A 19,529-nucleotide genomic window follows, 5' to 3' on the forward strand; every position below is an offset into this window, starting at 1 on the left:
TACTTTTTAGGTTCCATATGTAAGTCCTGGAGAAGGAAATGGCAACCCACTCCAGTATTCTTGCCTGGAGAATTCTATGGACTAAGGAGCCTGGTGGGCTACATCCATGGGGTCTCAAAAAGTCAGACACGACTGAGCGACTAACACACACATAAGTGCAGGTGTAGAGTATTTGTCTGTCTCTGTCTGACTTATTTCACTAAGCATAATAGTATTCTCTAGGTCCATCCACGTTGTTGCGCATGGCAGAACTTTCCTTTTTTTATTCACACATAGTGTGAATGCATGTTCATCCATTCATCTGTTGATGGGCACTGAGGTTGCTTCCATATTTTGGCTTTTGTAGTGCTGCTTTGAACATGTGGGGTGCATGCAAATTAGTGTTTTTATTTTCTTTAGATATAAAACCAGGAGTGGAATTTCTTATTAAACAAATAGTTTAATAATGATATAAAGATTTTTAAATAGGTCACGAGACAATCAACAAAGGTATTAGATATTTTGTACTTAGAAATAATCAAAATGTATCACACAAAGAAGTTGCTATTTTTGGCTTGTTAAATCACAAGTAGGACAAAACGTTAATATATTTATGGGTACTGTGTTGTTTTTAAATAATGTATTCCATGCTGCTGATCTTATAAAACCATTTTCAGAGCCTGTTTTTTACCCTCAGTTCAGTTCAGTTGCTTGATTGTGTCCAACTCTTTGCAATCCTGTGGACTGCAGCACACCAGGTTTCCCTGTCCATCACCAACTTCCGGAGTTTGCTCAAGCTCATGTCCATTGAGTTGGTGATGCCATCCAACCATCTCATCCTCTGGCATACTCTTCTCCTCCTGCCTTCAATCTTTCCCAGCATCAGGGTCTTTTCCAATGATTCCTTTCTTCACCTCAGGTGGTCAGAGTATTGGAGCTTCAGCATCAGTCCTTCCAAAGAATATTCAGGACTGATTTCCTTTAGGATTGACTGGTTTAATCTTACAGTCCAAGGGACTCTCAAGAGTCTTCTCCAACACCACCATTCAAAAGCATCAATTCTTCAGCACTCAGCTTTCTTCACAGTCCAACTCTCACATCCATACATGACCACTGGAAAAACCATAGCCTTGACTAGATGGACCTTGTTGGCAAAGTAATATCTCTGCTTTTCAATATGCTGTCTAGGTTGGTCATAGCTTTTCTTTCAAGGAGCAAGCATCTTTTAATGTCATGCCTGCAATCACCATCTGCAGTGATTTTGGAGCCCAAGAAAATAAAGTCTGTCACTGTTTCCATTGTTTCCCCATCTATTTGCCATGAAGTGATGGGACCAGATGCCATGATCTTAGTTTTTTTAATGTTAACTTTCAAGCCAGCTTTTTCACTCTCCTCTTTCACTTTCATCAAGAGGCTCTTCAGTTCCTCTTTGCTTTCTGCCATAAGGGTGGTGTCATTTGCATATCTGAGGTTATTGATATTTCTCCCAGCAATCTTGATTCCAGATTGTGCTTCATCCTGCCCGGCATTTCTCATGATGTACTCTGCATGGAAGTTAAATAAGCTAGTTGACAATATACAGCCTTGACATACTCCTTTCCCAATTTGGAACCAGTCTGTTGTTCCATATCTGGTTCTAACTGTTGCTTCTTGACCTGCAAGAAGAAGTTTTACCCTTCTTGTTGTTTTAGTCATTAAGTCATGCCCCACTCTTTTGCAAAACTATGAACTAGAGCCCACCAGGCTCCTCCATCCATGGAATTTTCCAGGCAAGAGTTCTGGAGTGGATTGCCACTTCCTTCTTCAGGGGATCTTCCAGACCCAGGGATTGAACCTGCATCTCCTGCATTAGCAGGTGGATTCTTTACCACTGAACCACCTGGGAAGTCCCTTACATGTATTTGTTGGGGTCTTTTATAATTGGGCCAGGAGAGCCATTAGGTAAATTCAGATATGTCTCTCAGTGGGGCAAATAAGATACAAAATCATAGGTCCAAATTATTCTAAATACTTTTTTTAGTGCCCATAGAACAAGGAAATAGACCAAGATGTTAATGATATATTCTGTTATGAGATAGTTCAGGTGATTTTATTTTTTTAAAAAGAAGAGTTAGTGCTTTTTGTGCCGCACCCCGACCCCCACCCCGACCCGAAGCAATTCAATAGGAAGTGGCAGCCTGTTGGCCCTAGCCCTGCTTCCCCGGCTCACACAGCACTGGGCAGATTTCACCACAGCTGAGACAGCCACAGAGAGCTGTGGACAATTACTTTTCACGTCCCATTCTTGGTTCAGGAAGCCTCCAGCAGACACTTGTTTTGTGCTTCCTGTGGAGCAGAATGTGGAACGTGCATCCTCGGCACCAAGTTTGCAGACACACAAGACTGTCCTTAAGGGGCTCCCATCCACTTCCCCTCGAGCAGTCAGACCGCCTGCCTTGGGAGGCCACACAGGAGCACTGGGCGCTGTGTCTCTGGCCTGGCTAGTGTGTGTGTTGTGCACTGCCTGCAGCTCACATTAGGATCTGTGACTTTTGCAGTGTGATTTGTTCATCCAGGAGGGGGCCCGCCTAGGAAGAACCCCCGCTGAAGTCGTTTCAACTTGTGACATCACCTTTGCCTGCGTGTCGGACCCAAAGGCAGCCAAGGACGTAAGGATCCCTCCCTCCCCTCAGCGTCTCAGGTTGTGGCCAGGAACGCTGGCTGGCCTCCTCCCCTTGTCCCCTGCACACCGAGTGAGTGTCTGCATGTGGGGGGTTGGGTGTCCCATTTGGGGGCCATCTCCCATTGTGAAGGATGTTTGCGTAGACTGAACACAAGACTTCCTTTAATTCAGAACAAAGAACGACACTGACTGGGGTCCCTGAGGTCTGTGCTGAAATGGTTCCTGACAAGCTCACGTGTTCCTGGTGAGCTGGAAGCTTTGAGGCTGAGTGTGCCTTGGTCCATGTGCCAAGTTCCTATATTTAGCTGTCACTGTATTTGTATGCTTTAAAAGTTCAAGTGCAGTAGTTATCTTGTTGAACTCGTGACTAAACTAATCCAGGTAAATCCAAAGAAGCCAAAAAATAAATACTGACCTTTCATCTTTTCAGTGGGAGGCTTTTATTAAAAAGAAATACACACATATTCTTTTTGAAGGTAAATGGGAACATAACATAAATTCTTCTCTTTCCCTTGCTTATTTACATGCTCTTCTCTTTTGAGCTTTAATAGCTTCTGTTTGAGAAATGAGCCAAAAAAAAATCAGCAGGACATTGACCTTAGATCTGAGGGTCACCTGGGTTCTGGCTGGGAGCCTGGGCTATTGCTTCTCCCTTGTGTCCCCACAGCTGGTGCTGGGCCCCAGTGGCGTGCTTCAGGGGATCCGCCCCGGGAAGTGCTACGTGGACATGTCGACGGTGGACGCTGACACAGTCACCGAGCTGGCCCAGGTAGCAGCCTCGTTCAGGCTGGCCCTCCAGCGTCCTTTCAGTTGGAGCCCAAGGCCCAGGCTCACCGCACCCCAGTGTGGGCCACATAGTTACTCCAGAGCCACAGCAGAGACTATGGGATTCTAGCCTGTTTTCACTCTCTGCCTTCAAGTCTACAGCTAGTCTGCATGGCTGAGACAGGAGAAGTGCTTCTTAGCTGGGAGAGGCGTCAGGTCCCGTAGCTGCTAGCCTCTCAGTTGGAAGCAGTCCAATCTGCCAGCAGGGTCTTTGTGGTTTAAATAGCTTTCTGCAGTTGATACTAGCAGGATATTCCCCCACCCTGAGCCTCTGGGCCAAGGTGAGGAGGTGGTGGTGACTTGTGGCCCATGTGTGTTCAAAGAGTGGCTGAAATCAAAGAAGGGCAGTGTCTGTCCTAGAAAGTGTGGTCGGCCAAACCAGAGTGTGGTCGTGTTGCTGATATCTTTGTAATGGGAGCCTCTGAGGACCCCCAGCTCCTCGCTGTCTCCTGCATGGGATTCGGGCATCTGGTGGAGGACAGTCTGCTGGTCCTCCCCCAGCATCAGCCCAGCACCTTGGTACACATGTCCGCTATGGGGCTCAGCGTGGAGGGCCTGATGCTCCAGCCCCTGTGTGCTCCTTGCTTCCTGCCCAAGACCTTCGTGAGAGGCACAGCCTCCAGAAGCTGTGACTTTTCTTTCCAGGTGATTGTGTCCAGGGGGGGCCGCTTTCTGGAAGCCCCGGTCTCAGGGAATCAGCAGCTGTCTAATGATGGGATGTTGGTGATCTTAGCGGCCGGAGACAGGGGCTTGTATGAGGACTGCAGCAGCTGCTTCCAGGCAATGGGGAAGACCTCCTTCTTTCTAGGTAACACGCCTGCCCACCCGTCAGGCCACTGCAGGCCTGGAGGCTGGGTGGGCCACATCCCCTCTAGACCACCCTGAGGACAGCGTCAGTCCCGCACGGCCTCTCTGCCTGGGGCCCCCGTGGGAAGGTTTCTTTGACTTGCACAGTCAGTGCCTGCAAGGAGGAAGAGCCAGAAGGGTCAGAGCCAGTTCTGTCAGGGGCAGGTGAATGGGGCCTCCCCTGGGTGTAGAGGTGGGTCCGAGCAGGGGTGAGGGTGGGCAGAAAGTCCCTCCCCGTGGGATTCCTGGGTGTGACCGCAGTTCTTTGCCCTGGGCAGGTGAGGTTGGCAACGCAGCTAAGATGATGCTGATTGTGAACATGGTCCAGGGGAGCTTCATGGCCACCATTGCAGAGGGGCTCACCCTGGCCCAAGTGACAGGCCAGTCCCAGCAGACACTCTTGGACATCCTCAATCAGGGACAGTTGGCCAGCATCTTCCTGGACCAGAAGTGCCAAAGTAAGTTGCCTTTGACCGCTCTTGCTGCGTTTTAGTTTTGGTTCTAGCTGGGGAGCTGGGTCAAGCAGCCATCACAGAGCAGTGTCTTCTTGGGGAGCTCCTTCTGTGTGAATGACACATCCTCTCCAGTCAGTCTGGCCCCCAGTCAAAGTGAAGTGAAAGTCGCTCAGTCGCGTCTGACTCTTTGCGACCTCATGGACTATACAGTCCATGGAATTCTCCAGGCCAGAATACTGGGGTGGGTTGCCTTTCCTTTCTCCAGGGGATCTTCCCAACCCAGGGATCAAACCCAGGTCTCCCTCACCGCAGGCGAATTCTTTACCAGTTGAGCCACAAGGGAAGCCCAAGAATACTGGAGTGGGTAGCCTATCCTTTCTCCAGCGGATCTTCCTGACCCCAAAAATGAACTGGGGTCTCCTGCATTGCAGGCAGATTCTTTACCAGCTGAGCTCTAAGGGAAGCCCCGTAGGATTTGGGGGTGCAGGCTGGGAACTTGTCTCTTGGGTGTCTGAGGAGGAGGAAATGCTAGGTGTTGAGCCCTGACAGTGCTCCAGATGTTTTCTTATTTAGGATCCTTTTAATTCTTCTGGTGGATGCCTTTCCCTCCTCAGATATCCTGCAAGGAAACTTTAAGCCCGATTTCTACCTGAAATACATTCAGAAGGATCTCCGTTTAGCCATTGCGCTAGGTGATGCCGTCAACCATCCGACCCCCATGGCTGCTGCAGCCAATGAGGTAACTGCAGGAGGCTGTGGGTGGGGCCTGCAGAATTCCCTTGTCTCCCTTGCACTGCCCCTCTGCGACTTTGCCTTGGCTTGGCTGTGTCTGACCTCTCCAAGGGGGAGTCTTAGGTTGTTGGTTTTAGGCTTGTGTGTCTCCTCCAGTCCATGCTGACTTCTCTGGGAATTCTTTGACCTGTGGGTTACTTAAAAGTGTGTCAAATATGAGTAAAAATCCTAAAGAATTTCCTAGATATCGAGTGGTTATTGATTTCTAATGTATCTTTGTGGTCAAAAAATACACTCCATATGGCTTTTAACTCTGCATCGATTCAGACTTGTTTTGTGGCCTAGCAGATGGTCTGTCTTGGTGGGTGTGCCATATTCACTTAAGAAGACTGTTTTGCATATATCAGTTAGGTCGAGATAGCTGGTAGTATTTTTTCAGATCATCATTACTGACCTTTTTCTCCAGTTCTTTTAATTGCCAAGACAGGGATGTTAAAATCTCCAACTATCATTGTGGGATTATTTGTTTCCCCTTTAATTTTGTCCATTTCACTTAGTATCTTTGGAAGTTTTTGTTATTGGGCTCTTAGCCGTTTATGATTGTACTGCCTTCCTGATGAATTTGCCCTTTTGTTATTAAGAAGTGTCCATCTTGATCTTTGTCTTGAAGTCTGTTGTCAGACTTTCATATGGCCACTATAGCCTTCTCAGGTTTACAGTTTCCGTGTGTTATATCTTTTATTTCAATCTGATAGAAGTATAACCTTTCAGAACAACAGCTGAGCAATATTTATCTTTGAATTGCAGTAAGAACCACATTTTGTGAGACACATACATATATAAATCATGTGGATTCATTTTAGAAGTTCTCTCTTCCAAGTGCTATAAGCTGTATACATTTTTATCCAAGTTAAATAGAGGTCTCTAGTGGCTTTTCCTGTAGAGGCAAAGAAATACAGATACACAGTACTGGGGAGCTCCCTGAGGGTCCAGTGGTCAGGACTCTGTGCTCCCACTGGTAGGGGCCTCGGTTTGATCCCTGGTTGGGGGACTAAGGTCCCACAAGCAAGCTGAGCAGTGCAACCAAAAATCAGTAAAAAATACACAGCACCATTCTTCAAACCTGCCTTTTCATAGTTGACTAATCTTCAGTCCTTGAATTCTGTGTCTCTCTCTTCCTTGTCTGTCTGAACATCTGAGTACTTACTTCACTCTTCCAGGCTGCAGTACAATTTCTGGTTCCTCTTGTCTTACCTTCAGGTTCTCTCTTGGCAGTGAAGTTCCTGGCTGTTGTATAGTTTTTCGTTGATGAGTTTGTCTGTAACTGGTTACTTCTGAAGGGTTCTGTGGTATCTTGTGTTGGGAGCACTTCTCTGCCAGGTGGTCTCCACTTGCCCCTCCCTGACTCTACAGGATTCATGGACTTGGAAACAGACATTTTGGTTCATTTCTCAGTGGAGCATGGTGGTTTCTGGCCATTTAGATGTTGTGAGTTTGGGTTTTCCACTGTTTTGGAGTTCAGGATCTTAAGGCTAAGTAGTCCACTACCACAGAGACTTTGTCTTGAAGTCTGTTGGTGTGTGGTCGAATTTGGAGCTGGTGTTTTATCATTTGATTGCCATTTGTCCCCCTGGCTTTTGTCTGTCTCTTTCTCCTTTCTTTTGGAACATTTGAATGTTTTTTAGCATCCCATTTTTTATCTATTGGCTTTTTTTATGGCTTTTTTTTTTAACAAGTGCATCATCTTTATTTTGTCTTTCCTCTTGGGATTACTGTATGCATCTTAACTTCACGTCCTAGATTGGCCCTCTACGGAAAATGTGTATCCATTTACCACTTCCTCCCTCTCATCCTTGGAAGTGGCTCCTCAGCCTGGACACTGCTGACACTTGCTGTGGGAGCTGTCCAGTGCATTGTAGCATCCCTGTCCTCTACCCACTGGATGTGACTGCACCCCCTTGGCTGATAGGAGATGTCTCCAGACATTACCAGATGTCGCTCCAGGTGGGGAGCAAAAGGACCCCAGGTTGAGAACCCTTGCTTTAGTGTACAAGTGTCCTATATTTTATGTTTGCTTTTATTTTAAGCCCACCATTGTTGGAGTGTCTCGCTTTAGTAACCATATGAATTCTAAAGATATTCAGAGAAAAGATGTTTCTGTTTCTCTACCATTTCCAGTTCTTTCCTTTCCTTTCTGAAGAATTGAATTTCTCTCGGTATTGTTTTTCGTTCAGCTGGAAGAACTTGCTTTAGCATTTCCTGAACACAGGTCTGCTGGCAACAATTAGTTCTCTTTTATCTGAAAAAGGTCTTTATTTAGCCTTTGTTCTGAGTTCACAGCTATACGTGAGCTGTAATGGACATCAATCATGATGGCTCCAACTGAACTATGTTTAAAAATAGAAAAAAAATACACTTGTGTCCAGCTGCATTTTTTCAACATGACTGGACATGGGCCTGCCCTGATTGAACGATGGCTTTTTTAAGTTTTCTCACACTGTTTCATATTCACCTGGTACCTTTGGAGTGGCTGTTTGTTAATTGCCAAGGACCATTCTAGGCTCTGGGGACATAGTACAGCCCCTTCTCTTCCTTGTAGAGGTTACATTCTAATGGAAGGAGGCACAAGGTAAGCACATAAATGTTTCAACAAGGAAGAATTCCAGAAGGTTAGAATTGTGAATAAAATGGAACAGAGTAAAGGGATGGAGGTGGTCGAGTAAAGTGGCGCAGCTGGTACTTCAGATGGATGACGGGGAAGGCCCTGGAGCTGACGGGGCAGGACAGGGGCAGCAGCCCAGAGAGAATGGGGAAGGCCTCGGAGCGTCTTCAGATGAAGGGATGTGATTGTAACTACTAACCAGTGTTGAGCCCTGAGCACTTTACATCCCTCAGTCCATTTAACCTTCACTGTAACCCTGTTAGCCTCCCCATGAAATCAAGAAGCAGTGCTGGAGGCACAGAGAAACTGAGGTACTTAGTCCAAGGTCAGGCCAGATCTGGGAGATCCAGGAGTCACACCCAGACAGCCTGGGGTCCAGAACCTACCCACCTAACCACACCTAGAACCCCTCTAGGAAGCAGGTCTTCTGTAAGTCAGCTCTGTGGCCAGACTAAACCTGTGTTGTTTTTTTCCAGGTGTACAAAAGAGCCAAGGCACTGGACCAGTCTGACAATGACATGTCTGCCGTGTACCGAGCCTATATACACTAAGTCCTTGACCCCAACCCACCCCTGTCTTCCCTATGACCCCCTCTTCCTCACATGGAGTTGGGGTCCTGGGACTTAACTCTGGACCAGTCCACCTGTCTCCATCTCCTTTTATACAGACTTTGAGACTTGCCATGAGCACAGCACACAGCATCGCTCCTCCCCTGGAGGTCCTGGAGAGAGGAGGGGTGTCAGCAGGAGTGGCCTGTGGGGAGGCTCTTGAGCTGGGCACTGGCCATGGACTAGGTGGCTGTGTGTTCTCACACACACACACCCCACACACAAACACACACACCACACTGGCTCTTGCCCCAGGATAGAAGCTGCCCAGAAACTGCTGCCTGGCTTTTTTGTTTTCCCTTCTTCCGAGCTGTCTTATCTCCGACCCTTCCAGTTGAGGAACTCAAGTCAGCAGTGAGAACTGGAAGCTTTCCCACTGCTTCCCTCAGAGTGAAGAGGCTGTGGTTCTGTCCACTGTCCCCCACTGGATTCCACGCGGAGAGGAGCTCTAGGCTACGATGAGCCAGCAAGACTCTTAAGCAGAGGGTCGCATGGCCCCTCCAACCTCAGGTGACCCGCTGATGAGGATTGTCACGTTTAAGCTACCAGTGTGCAACCAACTCTCCATAAATGCCTTTGTGAGCTGAAAAGAGATGGACACAGTCAAGCAAAGACAGGCCTCTGGCTTTCCAGGGAAAGCGGCAAACAGCCCACCCTAGGCAAACCTCCTGGAAGCCTGCTCTCCTCACTGCTTTTGCGCACCTGTCCCAGATGTCACTGTCACTGTGGAGCCTGGGCTGGGATCTGACTTCCTCACCAGGCTGTTGTAGTATTTGGATTTGCATTCCAGCCCTTGGGAAGGGGTCCTGAGGGCAACCACTGAGGAGTGAATGGGGGAAGGGGCTTCCTTCCTGTTTCCATTATGCCACAGACCCTCCACCTGGTTCTGAAGAGCCACTCTGACCCAGGTCCCCTCACAGCAGTCCCCCCTTTTCCAGCCTGTCCCTGCACAAGTCCTCTGTGTGCCCACCTCTCTCCATTTGCCTCCCTTCCCCCTTTCCTCCCATGGAGACAGTATTTCATTCTGTCTGTTCCTCCGTTGGTCCATACCCAGCCTGACCAATGACGACCATTTCTTAGGCTCTGCTCTTGAAACAGAAATGAGTGTCTTCACTTAAGCCAGCAGCTTGGTCTTCGGTGCTTTCAGGGCCCTGGGGTCTGTCAGGAGAGAAGAGGAGGTCTAGGCTTGACATTACCAGAGCTCACTGACCCTCAGAAGTGAATCTGAGCATTTCTCCTTGGATAGGGGACCAGAGGGGCTTGGAACGTGGCATGAGAACAAGGAGAAGTCACCCAAAGGATGTCAGTGTTCTCTCCCCCTGCATGGGTTGGATTCTCCAAAGTCAGGCTGTGCGGAAGTTCAGCATTTGTAGTGAATATATAGTGATAAACACAATTTGAGGTGGCCACGCTGGTGTGTGCCCCTCCCCCTCGCAGCTTTGGCCCTTTTCCACTGATCAGAACCCAGGATAGGGGATCTCAGAAAACATGGGGGTGGGGAGGGCAGGGGAGATGCCTGTGGTTTTTGACACAGTTGTTAATTTCACTGGGATTTTGAATTCTGTATGAACACAAAGCCTGTTCTAATCCTAGCGGGACACGGGGGTGGGGGTGGGGGAAGATGCTGTAATGAAACTGGTTAGTCAATGTTGTCTTAATATTGTTGACAATTCTGTAAAGTTCCTTTTTATGAATATTTCTGTTTAAGCTATTTCACCTTTGTTTTGAGATCCTTCTCTCTTAAAAGGAGAAAATGTGACACTTGTGAAAAGCTTGTAAGAAAGCCCCTCCTCCACCACTCCCCTTTTTTTTTTTCGTTTAAACCTTTAAATGACAAATCTAGGTAATTAAGGTTGTGAATTTTTATTTTTGCTTTGTTTTTAATGAACATTTGTCTTTCAGAATAGGATTGTGTGATAATGTTTAAATGGCAAAAACATGATTTTGTGCAATTAACAAAAAGCTACTGCAAGCAAAATAAAAACGTTTCTTGGTAACACAACTGTGACCTTGGTGGGGTGGTCTGCGCCCTGACACCGAGCACCACGCGGGAGAGGAGGGGGTTGTCCCTCCGGGACCAACGGAGCTAGGAGACAAGACCGGGGTAGAACAGGCTACCCAGGCGGCCAGTCGCCGGGTGCGGCGAGAGCTAGCCATACCGTCGGCCAATCGCCGAGCGTGCCCAGTACAGGGCGTCCTATCAGAGCCGAGGAGGGGCGGGACGAGCGAGCGCCGCGCCCAGGCTGGTGAACGGCTGCGGATGCTGCAGCCAGAGCTCGCGGCGCCGCGGTGTTCGGGGCGAGCCGGCGGGGGCAGGTCCGCGGCGCTCGCGGCGTTGCGAGCTGGAGGCGTGGCGGGTGCCCGCGCAGCCAATCGGCGGCGAGGGTGGGCCCGGGCGCCACCAGCTGACCGCGCACCCGCGACGGTCGCTGGGCAGCGAGCGGCGGCGATGGCGACCGTGATGGCAGCGACGGCGGCGGAGCGGGCGGTGCTGGTGAGGCGCGCGGGCCGGGCCGGGCCGGGCCGGGAGGGAGGCGGTCGTGGGCCGCGGCGGCTGACAGCGGGCCTATCCCCTCAGGAGGAGGAGTTTCGCTGGCTGTTACACGACGAGGTGCATGCCGTGCTGAGGCAACTGCAGGACATCCTCAAGGTAACCTCGAAGACCTGTGCGGGCGCCCACCCTCCCCCAGCGCGGCTACCTCCTCGGCCTCCTGAGGCTGCTGCGTACCCGACGCGCGGTGTTCAGACCAGGCCCTGCCCTCAGGCCCCGGACTCAGTCCTAGGACTTAAAAAGCGTCTACCCCGGGGCGCCAGCAGATAATTACCCAGTTCCACAAGCCGTCCTGCCAGGGCTGCGGACCTGGATTGAGCCCCGGAGTCGGGGAAGCTACTCTTTGAAATTGACGTTTAACTTCCTATCTGAAGGACCCAGCATTTTGACCTCAGCCAAGTCCTCGATCTCTTTGGGCCTCCCCTTTGCAAAAGGGAGATAGCAGTACCGCCCTCAGGGCTGTTGTGAAGATTAAAAAAAATAGCCAATGGAAATACAAAAAAATGTCCAGGCGGTGCCTGATAAGGCCAGAATTACCGGTTGCCATGACTACTGTCTTGCCAGACTTTGCTCCCCACTTCCAAGCTCGTCAACCAAACGGGGAGGGTGTCTCTGGGTCCTCTATCCTGTATGGGACACACGGTAGACCCCCAGAGAATGTAGAAGGAGCAGGTATGGGTTCAGGTAGGAACTGAAACTGGCCGTGGGGGAGGGGCCCTGGGAGCGGAGCTTATGGAGCAAAGGCTGGGCTGGAGCCGGTGAACTTTATTTACCCCACTCCCCTTTGCCCCCCAGGAGGCCTCGCTCCGCTTCACTCTGCCAGGCTCAGGCACCGAGGGGCCCACGAAGCAGGAGAACTTCATCTTGGGCAGCTGTGGGTGAGCCTGGGCTGGGTGGAAACCGGGGTGGGGTTGAGGGGTGGACTTCTGGGAGGAGGGACCCTTAGGGATACCTTCTAGGACTGGTGGTGTGGCCACGGCCCAGCCCTGCAGACTGATCCAGCTCCAGCGTCCAGAGGGTGTGCAGTGGGACAGGCTGGACTATCCTGTGAGAGCCCACTGAGAGGCTGGGGTGGTGGGGCAGCTGCAGGTGCTGCTCTGACCCCCACGTGTTGTAGCACAGACCAGGTGAAGGGCGTGCTGACTCTGCAGGGAGATGCGCTGAGCCAGGCGGTGAGTCCCCCGGCCCCTGGCCCCTTCCCATGCCACCAGAGCAGCCAGCGGGCAAGAGTCGGGGGGTGGGGGGAGGCCTCCTGCTTTAGCTCAGCTCTGCCACCCACTAGCTGTGTGACTCTGGGCAGGATCCTTGACCTCTCTGGGCCTCGGTTTCCTTGTTTGAAAATGACAACAAGCCCCGTAACCTGCTTCTGAGATTGATGTTTACTCCATTGAGAGGTGGGTGGTGGGTGGTGCTTTGCACACGGCACTACCTATAGCCTGGCCCCGGGGTTAGGCTGGCCCCAGACCAACATCTTAACTCTCTCTGCACTTGATCCTGTAGCCGGTGCCAAGGCCTGGGGGAAGGTCCTCCTCCTCCTCCTCGGGTGGGCATTACGTCCCTTGGCACCTGCAAATGTTCTCCATCTGCCCACAACCACTCACCTCCTCCCTCCCAGCAGAAGCCACCTTTCCCTTTCATTTCTTTGTGGTTCCTCTTGGCCTGAGTTCCTGTTTCCTGTTCCCTGTTTGCCCCAGCCCAAATGGCCATGTTCTTCCCCCTCTCCCACATGGAGTGGCTCGGGCCCGAGCCAACACACACACAGTTTCTGCCCCCTGGCTCAAGGGCTCAGAGTGGCCAGCGGCAGGAGGACATCCTTCTGCCCGGCTTAGCCCACCCTTGCCTGGCAGGACGTGAACCTGAAGATGCCCAGGAACAACCAGCTGCTGCACTTTGCCTTCCGGGAGGACAAGCAGTGGAAACTGCAGCAGGTAACTGGGCCCTTCCCTGGCTGGGGCCCAAGGCACAAGGGCAGGTAGGAATAGGCCCTTGCAGCGCTGAGGCCTCCAGGGCTGGCCGCTGCGGGGCCTTGTGGCTGCAGCAGGCTTACAAAGATGTTTCCTAGCAGTGCAGCTGGGGTGGGCAGTGCCTGGTCTCCTAGCCTGTCCTGTAATTGGGTCTGGCTTCTGCCACCTCCCTCTCCCCTCTCACTGGCCACCAGCTGTCTCCACTTCACGGCCTTTGCTTGGGCTTGTCCCTCTGCCTGGAGTCCACTCCCCCAACTTTTGCCACTGCACAGGCTTCAGCTAAAGAGTTGCCTTCCCTCGCCGCCGCCCGCCCCCCAATCACCTTGTTTCCTTGTGAAAGCTGAGCAGTCTATTATCTTGTGCCTTTCCTCTGTTACCCTCTGTCCTCCTTTGGAAAGTGAGCTGCAAGGGACCGGGGACTGAGGCCACCTCACTGCACCAGCCAGGCCCGGCAGGCGGCACCCACCCCAGCCCTTCTAGGAAGATAGGCCCCCTCAGGGTAGGGATCCTAGGTTGGGCCCCCAGAGACCATGGGTGTTCTGAGGCTGGCACCTTTCCCTGCCGAGGCCAAGCCCACTGACCGCTCAGTGGGCCCTGCTTTTAGATCCAAGATGCCAGGAACCACGTGAGCCAAGCCATTTACCTCCTCGCCAACCGAGATGAGAGCTACCAGTTCAGGACGGGAGCAGAGGTCCTCAAGGTGAGCCACCTCAGGAGTGGGAGAGCCCGGTTCCCTGACCACCGATTGGTCCCCTGGGAAGCTCTGCCCCCACCCTCAGGTGAAGCTGAGTGTCAACCCTTCACCTCTCGGTGTACACCATGTCCTTCCAGCCAGTTGAATGGCTCACGGCCCAGGCCCCAGAAACAGATGTGGGTTCTGATCCCAGGGCCTGCACTATGAGCCAGGCCACCTCAAATCCCTTACTTAGCCATTCTGTGCCTCAGTACCCTCACCTGATAAAAGGAGGGGACAAGCTGTCATGCCTGCCATCATGACAACGCGGGTGATGTTGCCTCTAGTAAGCACCCAGTAGATGGGAGCTGCAGGTATTACTGTCAGGAACAGAAAAGCTTCTGTAATTAACAAAGTGAGTCCACGTGGTGTGAAGGGACAAGATGAGCTCAGGTTCCCTGAGTTCACGCTTTAGCCCTGCCTCCAACTTGCTGTGTGTCCTCGGGTTGTTTGCATGCCATCTCTGGGCCTGATATGAAAACTCGAAACCAGATGGACCAAAGTCCCTTTCAGAACTGTGAGTGTCCTTTGGGGTGTAATGTGCAGCCCAGTAATTCTGCCTTTCCCAGGAGCCAGGTGACCCCAGCAGCAGCTGGGTGAAGAGCTGGAAGCAGTGGGCACTGGGTCTCTGAGAGCTTTGCTCCCACACAGAGGGAGGGGATGAGTCTCCAGAGGTTCCACCATTCCCCAGCCGTGCGGCCTTGGACCTATGGAGCTTCAGTTTCCTTCTTCACCTGTGAAAACAGGGCTCCTGTCCACCTTAAGGCCTCAACTCACCCATCCCAGTGCCTCCTCAAGGAAGCCCTCCCTGACTCCTTACACCCAAACTGAGTTAGGGTCCCTCCTTGTAAGCTCCTTCACTGCCTGAACCCTCATCCTCAAAGCCCTTGGCCCCCTGGGACTGACTTCCGGGCTCCTCCACCCCAACTGGACCAGGACCCCGGGTCCCAGACAATAGAACCTTCCGGATGGGTGGTCAGCAGCACAGATGTCCTGCCCCCACCCCCAGCTGGAGTCCGATCAACCGCATCTTTAGCAAGCCCCCTGCTGCAGAGGTTCAGGGCCTGAGTCTGTGAGCCCCAGGGAAGGAATTGGGAGCTCCCGTAACTTGGTTCCTCCTGATGGGGCTGCCCTGGCAGCCACTGTGACCAGCTCTCCTCCCCCAGCTGATGGACGCCGTGATGCTGCAGCTGACCAGAGCCCGCAACCGGCTCACCACTCCCGCCACCCTCACTCTGCCGGAGATTGCTGCCAGCGGCCTCACGGTCAGTGCCTCAGGCCCACCCCTGCTCCAGGAGAGGCGGGAGGGACACAGGGGTGCCAGGGCGTCCTGCAGGCCCCAGATTGTTGACAGAGTTCTCTGTGCGGTTTTCTTGGATTGGGTCTTTGGCTTCCATTCTGAATCCCCAAAATATATCTCCCCCCACCCCTCAGACGGGTCACTGGTGTCCAAGCCCAGTGGTGCAGTAAGTTACCCGGAGCACCTGGCAAGAATCAGAAGGCCCCAGTCCACGGGCTGGGGACTGGGATTCCCCCCATAATGGTTGGAGGGGCGGGGGTGGGACATGCCTGCTGGCCCTCATCCCCCCTGGATGCCCGGCCCTCCCCCAACAGCGGATGTTCGCCCCCACCCTGCCTTCTGACCTCCTGGTCAACGTCTACATCAACCTCAACAAGCTCTGCCTCACCGTGTACCAGCTGCACACCCTGCAGCCCAATTCCACCAAGGTGAGCCCCCACCCAGCCTGCCCTCGCCCACCCTGTGGTCCCAGGCCTGACCCCACCTGATGCTTTCTTGTTTAGAACTTCCGCCCAGCCGGAGGCGCCGTACTGCACAGCCCCGGGGCCATGTTGTAAGTATGCTACCTGAGAGGGGTCTCAGGAGCGCCCCCGCCCCTCCTAGGGTGGGGCCCTGGCCCTCTGGGCCGCCCTCAGGGCCCCTCTCGTCTCCCCTCAGCGAGTGGGGCACGCAGCGCCTGGAGGTGAGCCACGTGCACAAGGTGGAGTCAGTGATCCCCTGGCTCAACGACGCCCTGGTCTTCTTCACTGTCTCCCTGCAGCTCTGCCAGCAGCTCAAGGATAAGGTGGGGACACGGGGTCAGGGCCGGGCTGGACCTCACCCCGAGGAGGCCAGCCAGTCCACGGGCCATTCAGCCCCTTTTGGGGTGGGGGCAGGGATGCCAAGGGCTCCTTGTGTGTCTCCAAAGCACCCCCTGATCTTAAGATCTGTTACACTCTCTGTGCACATCAGTCAGGGGTGGGCCATGATGTCACTCAGTAGCACTGTCTTCCGGCTGCTTGGCCCTTGGGTGACAGGCTGCAGCAGGGCAGATCCCCGGCCCGACCCCTCATCACGTCCTCCGTCTCCCTCCTCCCCAGATCTCTGTGTTCTCCAGCTACTGGAGCTGCAGGCCTTTCTGAACAGAGCGCCCAAGAGCCTGTCCCCTGGGAGTTGAGCCCAGGACGTCCATCCTCCCTACACACACCCCCACCCGAGCGCCGGCCAGGGCCGGGTACTGCAGGCTATTTATTTCCCCCTTCACACGACCCTGCCTGTCACCCCTGCACAGACAGGATGGAACACGATCCGCTGGGAGGAAGGGACGCCGATGGGCTTTTTGTTTTGGATGGGGGAGGTGAGGAGGCACAAAGTGGCCTCCAGTCCACACCCTGGCCTCCCAACAGGGCAAAAGCCTCTGGACTTGGGCTGGAGCCAGGCTCTCCTTCCTTCCCCCTTTACCTTCTGCCTGGCCCCACCCCTAGGAGGGCGAGGGGCAGCCACACACCCCCTCACGCTTGAGCCTGAGGGGTGGGCTGGGAGAGAATAAGGACAGAAGCCCCCCACCACAAGCTATAGTGTCCTTGACTGCATTCACTCAGCAGCCCTGGTCGGGTGTCCAAGAAATAAAGATTGTCCGACTTTGCCTGGAGCCCTTCTGTCTGTCTGTCTGGGTGGGGACCTGGCCAAGGGCCCCTGATAGTGAGCCAGGCCGAGTACCCAGAGACTTGGCCTCCCAGGTACTGAGGGGCTGAGTGGGCTGGTGAACAGACAGTGGCTGGGTGGCTACAGCATGTCACCTAAGGTCTCCTGGTAACAGCCATGCCAGCTGAAGGCTGGGGAACCCAGTAGGCTCTCGGTGAAGCCGTAAGGACCCGCACTGCCCACCCTGATGGGACGAGCTCTAGACTCAGGCTTTGGCTGAACAAGGTTTTGTTATTACTCTCCAGCAGGGCAAAGACAGGGAGGCAGGGACTGTCCGCATTAAGGGTCCAGGCGAAGTTATCAAATCCCTGGGGTAGGGGTGGATTCCTGCAAGAGAGGCACAGTCGGGCCAGTGACTTCACTCCTTGGCCCCCTGCCCAACCTACTGCAGCTCCTCGCTGTCCCAGTGCCCGCCCGGCCCTGGTGCTCGGAACTCACCTTCTGGGACCCGAAGGAGCAGCTTTGTCAGCAGGGTGTGCAGGGAATACAGCTGCCACAGCCGGGAATACAACTGCCACAGCAGGGAATACAACTGCCACAGCAGGGAATACAGCTGCCACAGCCGGGAATACAGCCGCCACAGCCGGGAATACAGCCGCCACAGCCGGGAATACAGCCGCCACAGCTGGAGTTGATGACAAACAGCAGCAGGAGCAACACGACCACTGTGGGCAGGACGGGGGTCCAGATAAGGCCCTGGGCCTGGGAGGCTGATGGGGGCCGGGGCTGAGCGGCACTCACCGAGGCCGAAGACAAAGGCGATGGTCCACTTGGAGTGGAAGAGCAGGATCGTCCACTCCATCTCAGCTGGGAGGTCCTGGCTGCCACCTGCTCCAGCCACCCCCAACAGAGGGCCCCTCAGAATCTTGGCTTCACTGGGGCTGCTGCAGGCCAGCCCTTGCACTGTCCTCCCACACCACCCCCTGGAGTCTGACCCCTACCCTGCTTCTCTCCTGCACCTCCCCTGACCCTGGCCTAGGCAACCCCCTTCCCACCCGCCCCCCAAAGCAGCCCCATCCCCGGACCCCCACCTACCTTGGAACTGCCCCAGGCGGCTCCTAGGTCCAGGGAGCACAGATTGCCTCCAGCTTCCAGGTCCACAGGACCTGAGGCCTTAGCAACCTGCCCCGCCTCCCACCACTCCCCCAGCACAACCCCACCCCCCAGGAGCTCAAGAGAGGGCGGGCCCTGTGCCCCACAGCTGTGCTTTCTGCCTCTGAACCTCCGCAAGTGCTGCGGGAGCAGGCAAGAGGCCACAGGCCTGGTGGCCTTTTTACTCTGGGTCACTTTTTCTCAAAAGACCAGAGTAGCAACCTGGGACAGCCTGGCCCTCAGCCTCTGTTGGCTTCACAGGTGAAAAAAAGACAGAAAAAGACGGTGGTGGGTTGGAGGGATCAGTTCAGGTCAGTAGCTCAGTTGTGTCCAACTCGGCGACCCCACGGACTGCAGCACATCAGGCCTCCCTGTCCATCACCAACTCCCGGAGTTTATCCAAACTCATGTCCATTGCGTCGGTGATACCATCCAACCATCTCATCCTCTGGCATCCCCTTCTCCTCCTGCCCTCAATCTTTGCCAGCATCAGGGTCTTTTTCAATGAGTCAGTTCTTTGCATCAGGTGGCCAAAGTATTGGAGTTTCACCTTCAACATCAGTCCTTCCAGTGAACACCCAGGACTGATCTTTAGGGTGGACTCTGGATCTCTCTGCAAGTCCCAGGGACTCTCAAGAGTCTTCTCCAACACCACAGTTCAAAAGCATCAATTCTTCGGCGCTCAGCTTTCTTTACAGTCCAACTCACATCCATTCATGACTACTGGAAAAACCATAGCCTTGACTAGATGGACCTTTGTTGGCAAAGTAATGTCTCTGCTTTTTAACATGCTGTCTAGGTTGGTCATAACTTTCCTTCTAAGGAGTAAGCGTCTTTTAATTTCATGGGTTAGAGGGATGCTGCTGCTGCTAAGTCACTTCAGTCGTGTCTGACTCTTAGCGACCCCATGGACTGCAGCCTACCAGGCTCCTCCATCCATGGGATTTTCCAGGCAAGAGTACTGGAGTGGGGTGCCATTGCCTTTTCCGGTTAGAGGGATAGAGGGAGGTAAAATTGGAGACAAGGAGGTGAGGGGAGGGAGAAGCAGTTAACCTGTCCACCACCCGTGCCTGGGCAGCCGTCTTGTGCCTGGTGGCACAGCTGTAGCCTCCAGGGTTCTCGCTGTTCTGACCCTCACAATGACCCCGCAAGATGATAGTTAAGGTCACTTGCATGAGCTCTCTCCCCAGAAACTGGGGCCTGGGGGCCCCTGACATAGCAGCTGGAGGCAGCTCTCACCGGCCCCCTGTCCCCATAGCAGGGGCCAGGCCATGTCAGCACTTGGGACTGGCTGTAAACCAGGTGGACACATCTGCGTGTCCCTTGAGCTTACAGTCTTGCTGGGAAAACATGTTGGCTAGCATTAGGCTCTGCCTGACCCTACATGGGTTCACCTTTGTTTACTGCACTTTCACAGATGGTGTGTGTTTTTGACAG

The 19,529-nt window shown here is 53.3% G+C and overlaps 3 protein-coding genes across 3 annotated transcripts in view; 2 read left to right on the plus strand and 1 right to left on the minus strand.

Annotated features, from left to right (window-relative positions):
• GLYR1 (glyoxylate reductase 1 homolog) overlaps positions 1 to 10,766 on the plus strand; it is a 31,765-nt gene extending 20,999 nt beyond the window's left edge. The window contains exons 11-16 of the mRNA XM_027527803.1: positions 2,517 to 2,627; positions 3,309 to 3,410; positions 4,112 to 4,274; positions 4,591 to 4,770; positions 5,382 to 5,506; positions 8,638 to 10,766. Of these exons, the coding sequence (XP_027383604.1) occupies positions 2,517 to 2,627; positions 3,309 to 3,410; positions 4,112 to 4,274; positions 4,591 to 4,770; positions 5,382 to 5,506; positions 8,638 to 8,712 (756 nt within the window). The 3' untranslated portion in view covers positions 8,713 to 10,766. The remainder of the gene's footprint in view (positions 1 to 2,516; positions 2,628 to 3,308; positions 3,411 to 4,111; positions 4,275 to 4,590; positions 4,771 to 5,381; positions 5,507 to 8,637) is intronic.
• Positions 10,766 to 16,947, plus strand: ROGDI (rogdi atypical leucine zipper). Its single transcript, XM_027527804.1, has 11 exons — positions 10,766 to 11,263; positions 11,348 to 11,419; positions 12,116 to 12,198; positions 12,438 to 12,492; positions 13,168 to 13,248; positions 13,889 to 13,984; positions 15,184 to 15,282; positions 15,632 to 15,745; positions 15,821 to 15,870; positions 15,975 to 16,101; positions 16,397 to 16,947. The coding sequence occupies exons 1-11, from the start codon at positions 11,030 to 11,032 to the stop codon at positions 16,436 to 16,438; spliced, it is 1,053 nt and encodes a 350-aa protein (XP_027383605.1). The 5' UTR covers positions 10,766 to 11,029; the 3' UTR covers positions 16,439 to 16,947.
• Positions 16,814 to 19,365, minus strand: LOC113883392. Its single transcript, XM_027527063.1, has 5 exons — positions 19,332 to 19,365; positions 18,036 to 18,292; positions 17,742 to 17,828; positions 17,439 to 17,665; positions 16,814 to 17,327 (listed from the first exon to the last, which is right to left on the minus strand). The coding sequence occupies exons 1-5, from the start codon at positions 19,363 to 19,365 to the stop codon at positions 17,096 to 17,098; spliced, it is 837 nt and encodes a 278-aa protein (XP_027382864.1). The 3' UTR covers positions 16,814 to 17,095.
• Between the last annotated feature and the right edge of the window lie 164 nt (positions 19,366 to 19,529).

The sequence above is a fragment of the Bos indicus x Bos taurus genome, chromosome 25 (assembly GCF_003369695.1).
Source record: "Bos indicus x Bos taurus breed Angus x Brahman F1 hybrid chromosome 25, Bos_hybrid_MaternalHap_v2.0, whole genome shotgun sequence".
Taxonomy (NCBI): domain Eukaryota; kingdom Metazoa; phylum Chordata; class Mammalia; order Artiodactyla; family Bovidae; genus Bos; species Bos indicus x Bos taurus.

What these genes read in the sequence shown, in the direction of transcription:
- ROGDI (XM_027527804.1), top strand. Translation starts at nt 11,030, where the DNA reads ATGCTGCAGCCAGAGCTCGCGGCGCCGCGGTGTTCGGGGCGAGCCGGC. An exon ending in GAGATGCGCTGAGCCAGGCG is followed by an intron (nt 12,493 to 13,167) that starts GTGAGTCCCCCG and finishes CTTGCCTGGCAG; the next exon opens with GACGTGAACCTGAAGATGCC. An exon ending in AGCAGTGGAAACTGCAGCAG is followed by an intron (nt 13,249 to 13,888) that starts GTAACTGGGCCC and finishes CCCTGCTTTTAG; the next exon opens with ATCCAAGATGCCAGGAACCA.
- LOC113883392 (XM_027527063.1), bottom strand. Translation starts at nt 19,365, where the DNA reads ATGGCCTGGCCCCTGCTATGGGGACAGGGGGCCG. An exon ending in GCTATGGGGACAGGGGGCCG is followed by an intron (nt 18,293 to 19,331) that starts GTGAGAGCTGCC and finishes TGGTCTTTTGAG; the next exon opens with AAAAAGTGACCCAGAGTAAA. An exon ending in CCGCCTGGGGCAGTTCCAAG is followed by an intron (nt 17,829 to 18,035) that starts GTAGGTGGGGGT and finishes TGGCTGGAGCAG; the next exon opens with GTGGCAGCCAGGACCTCCCA.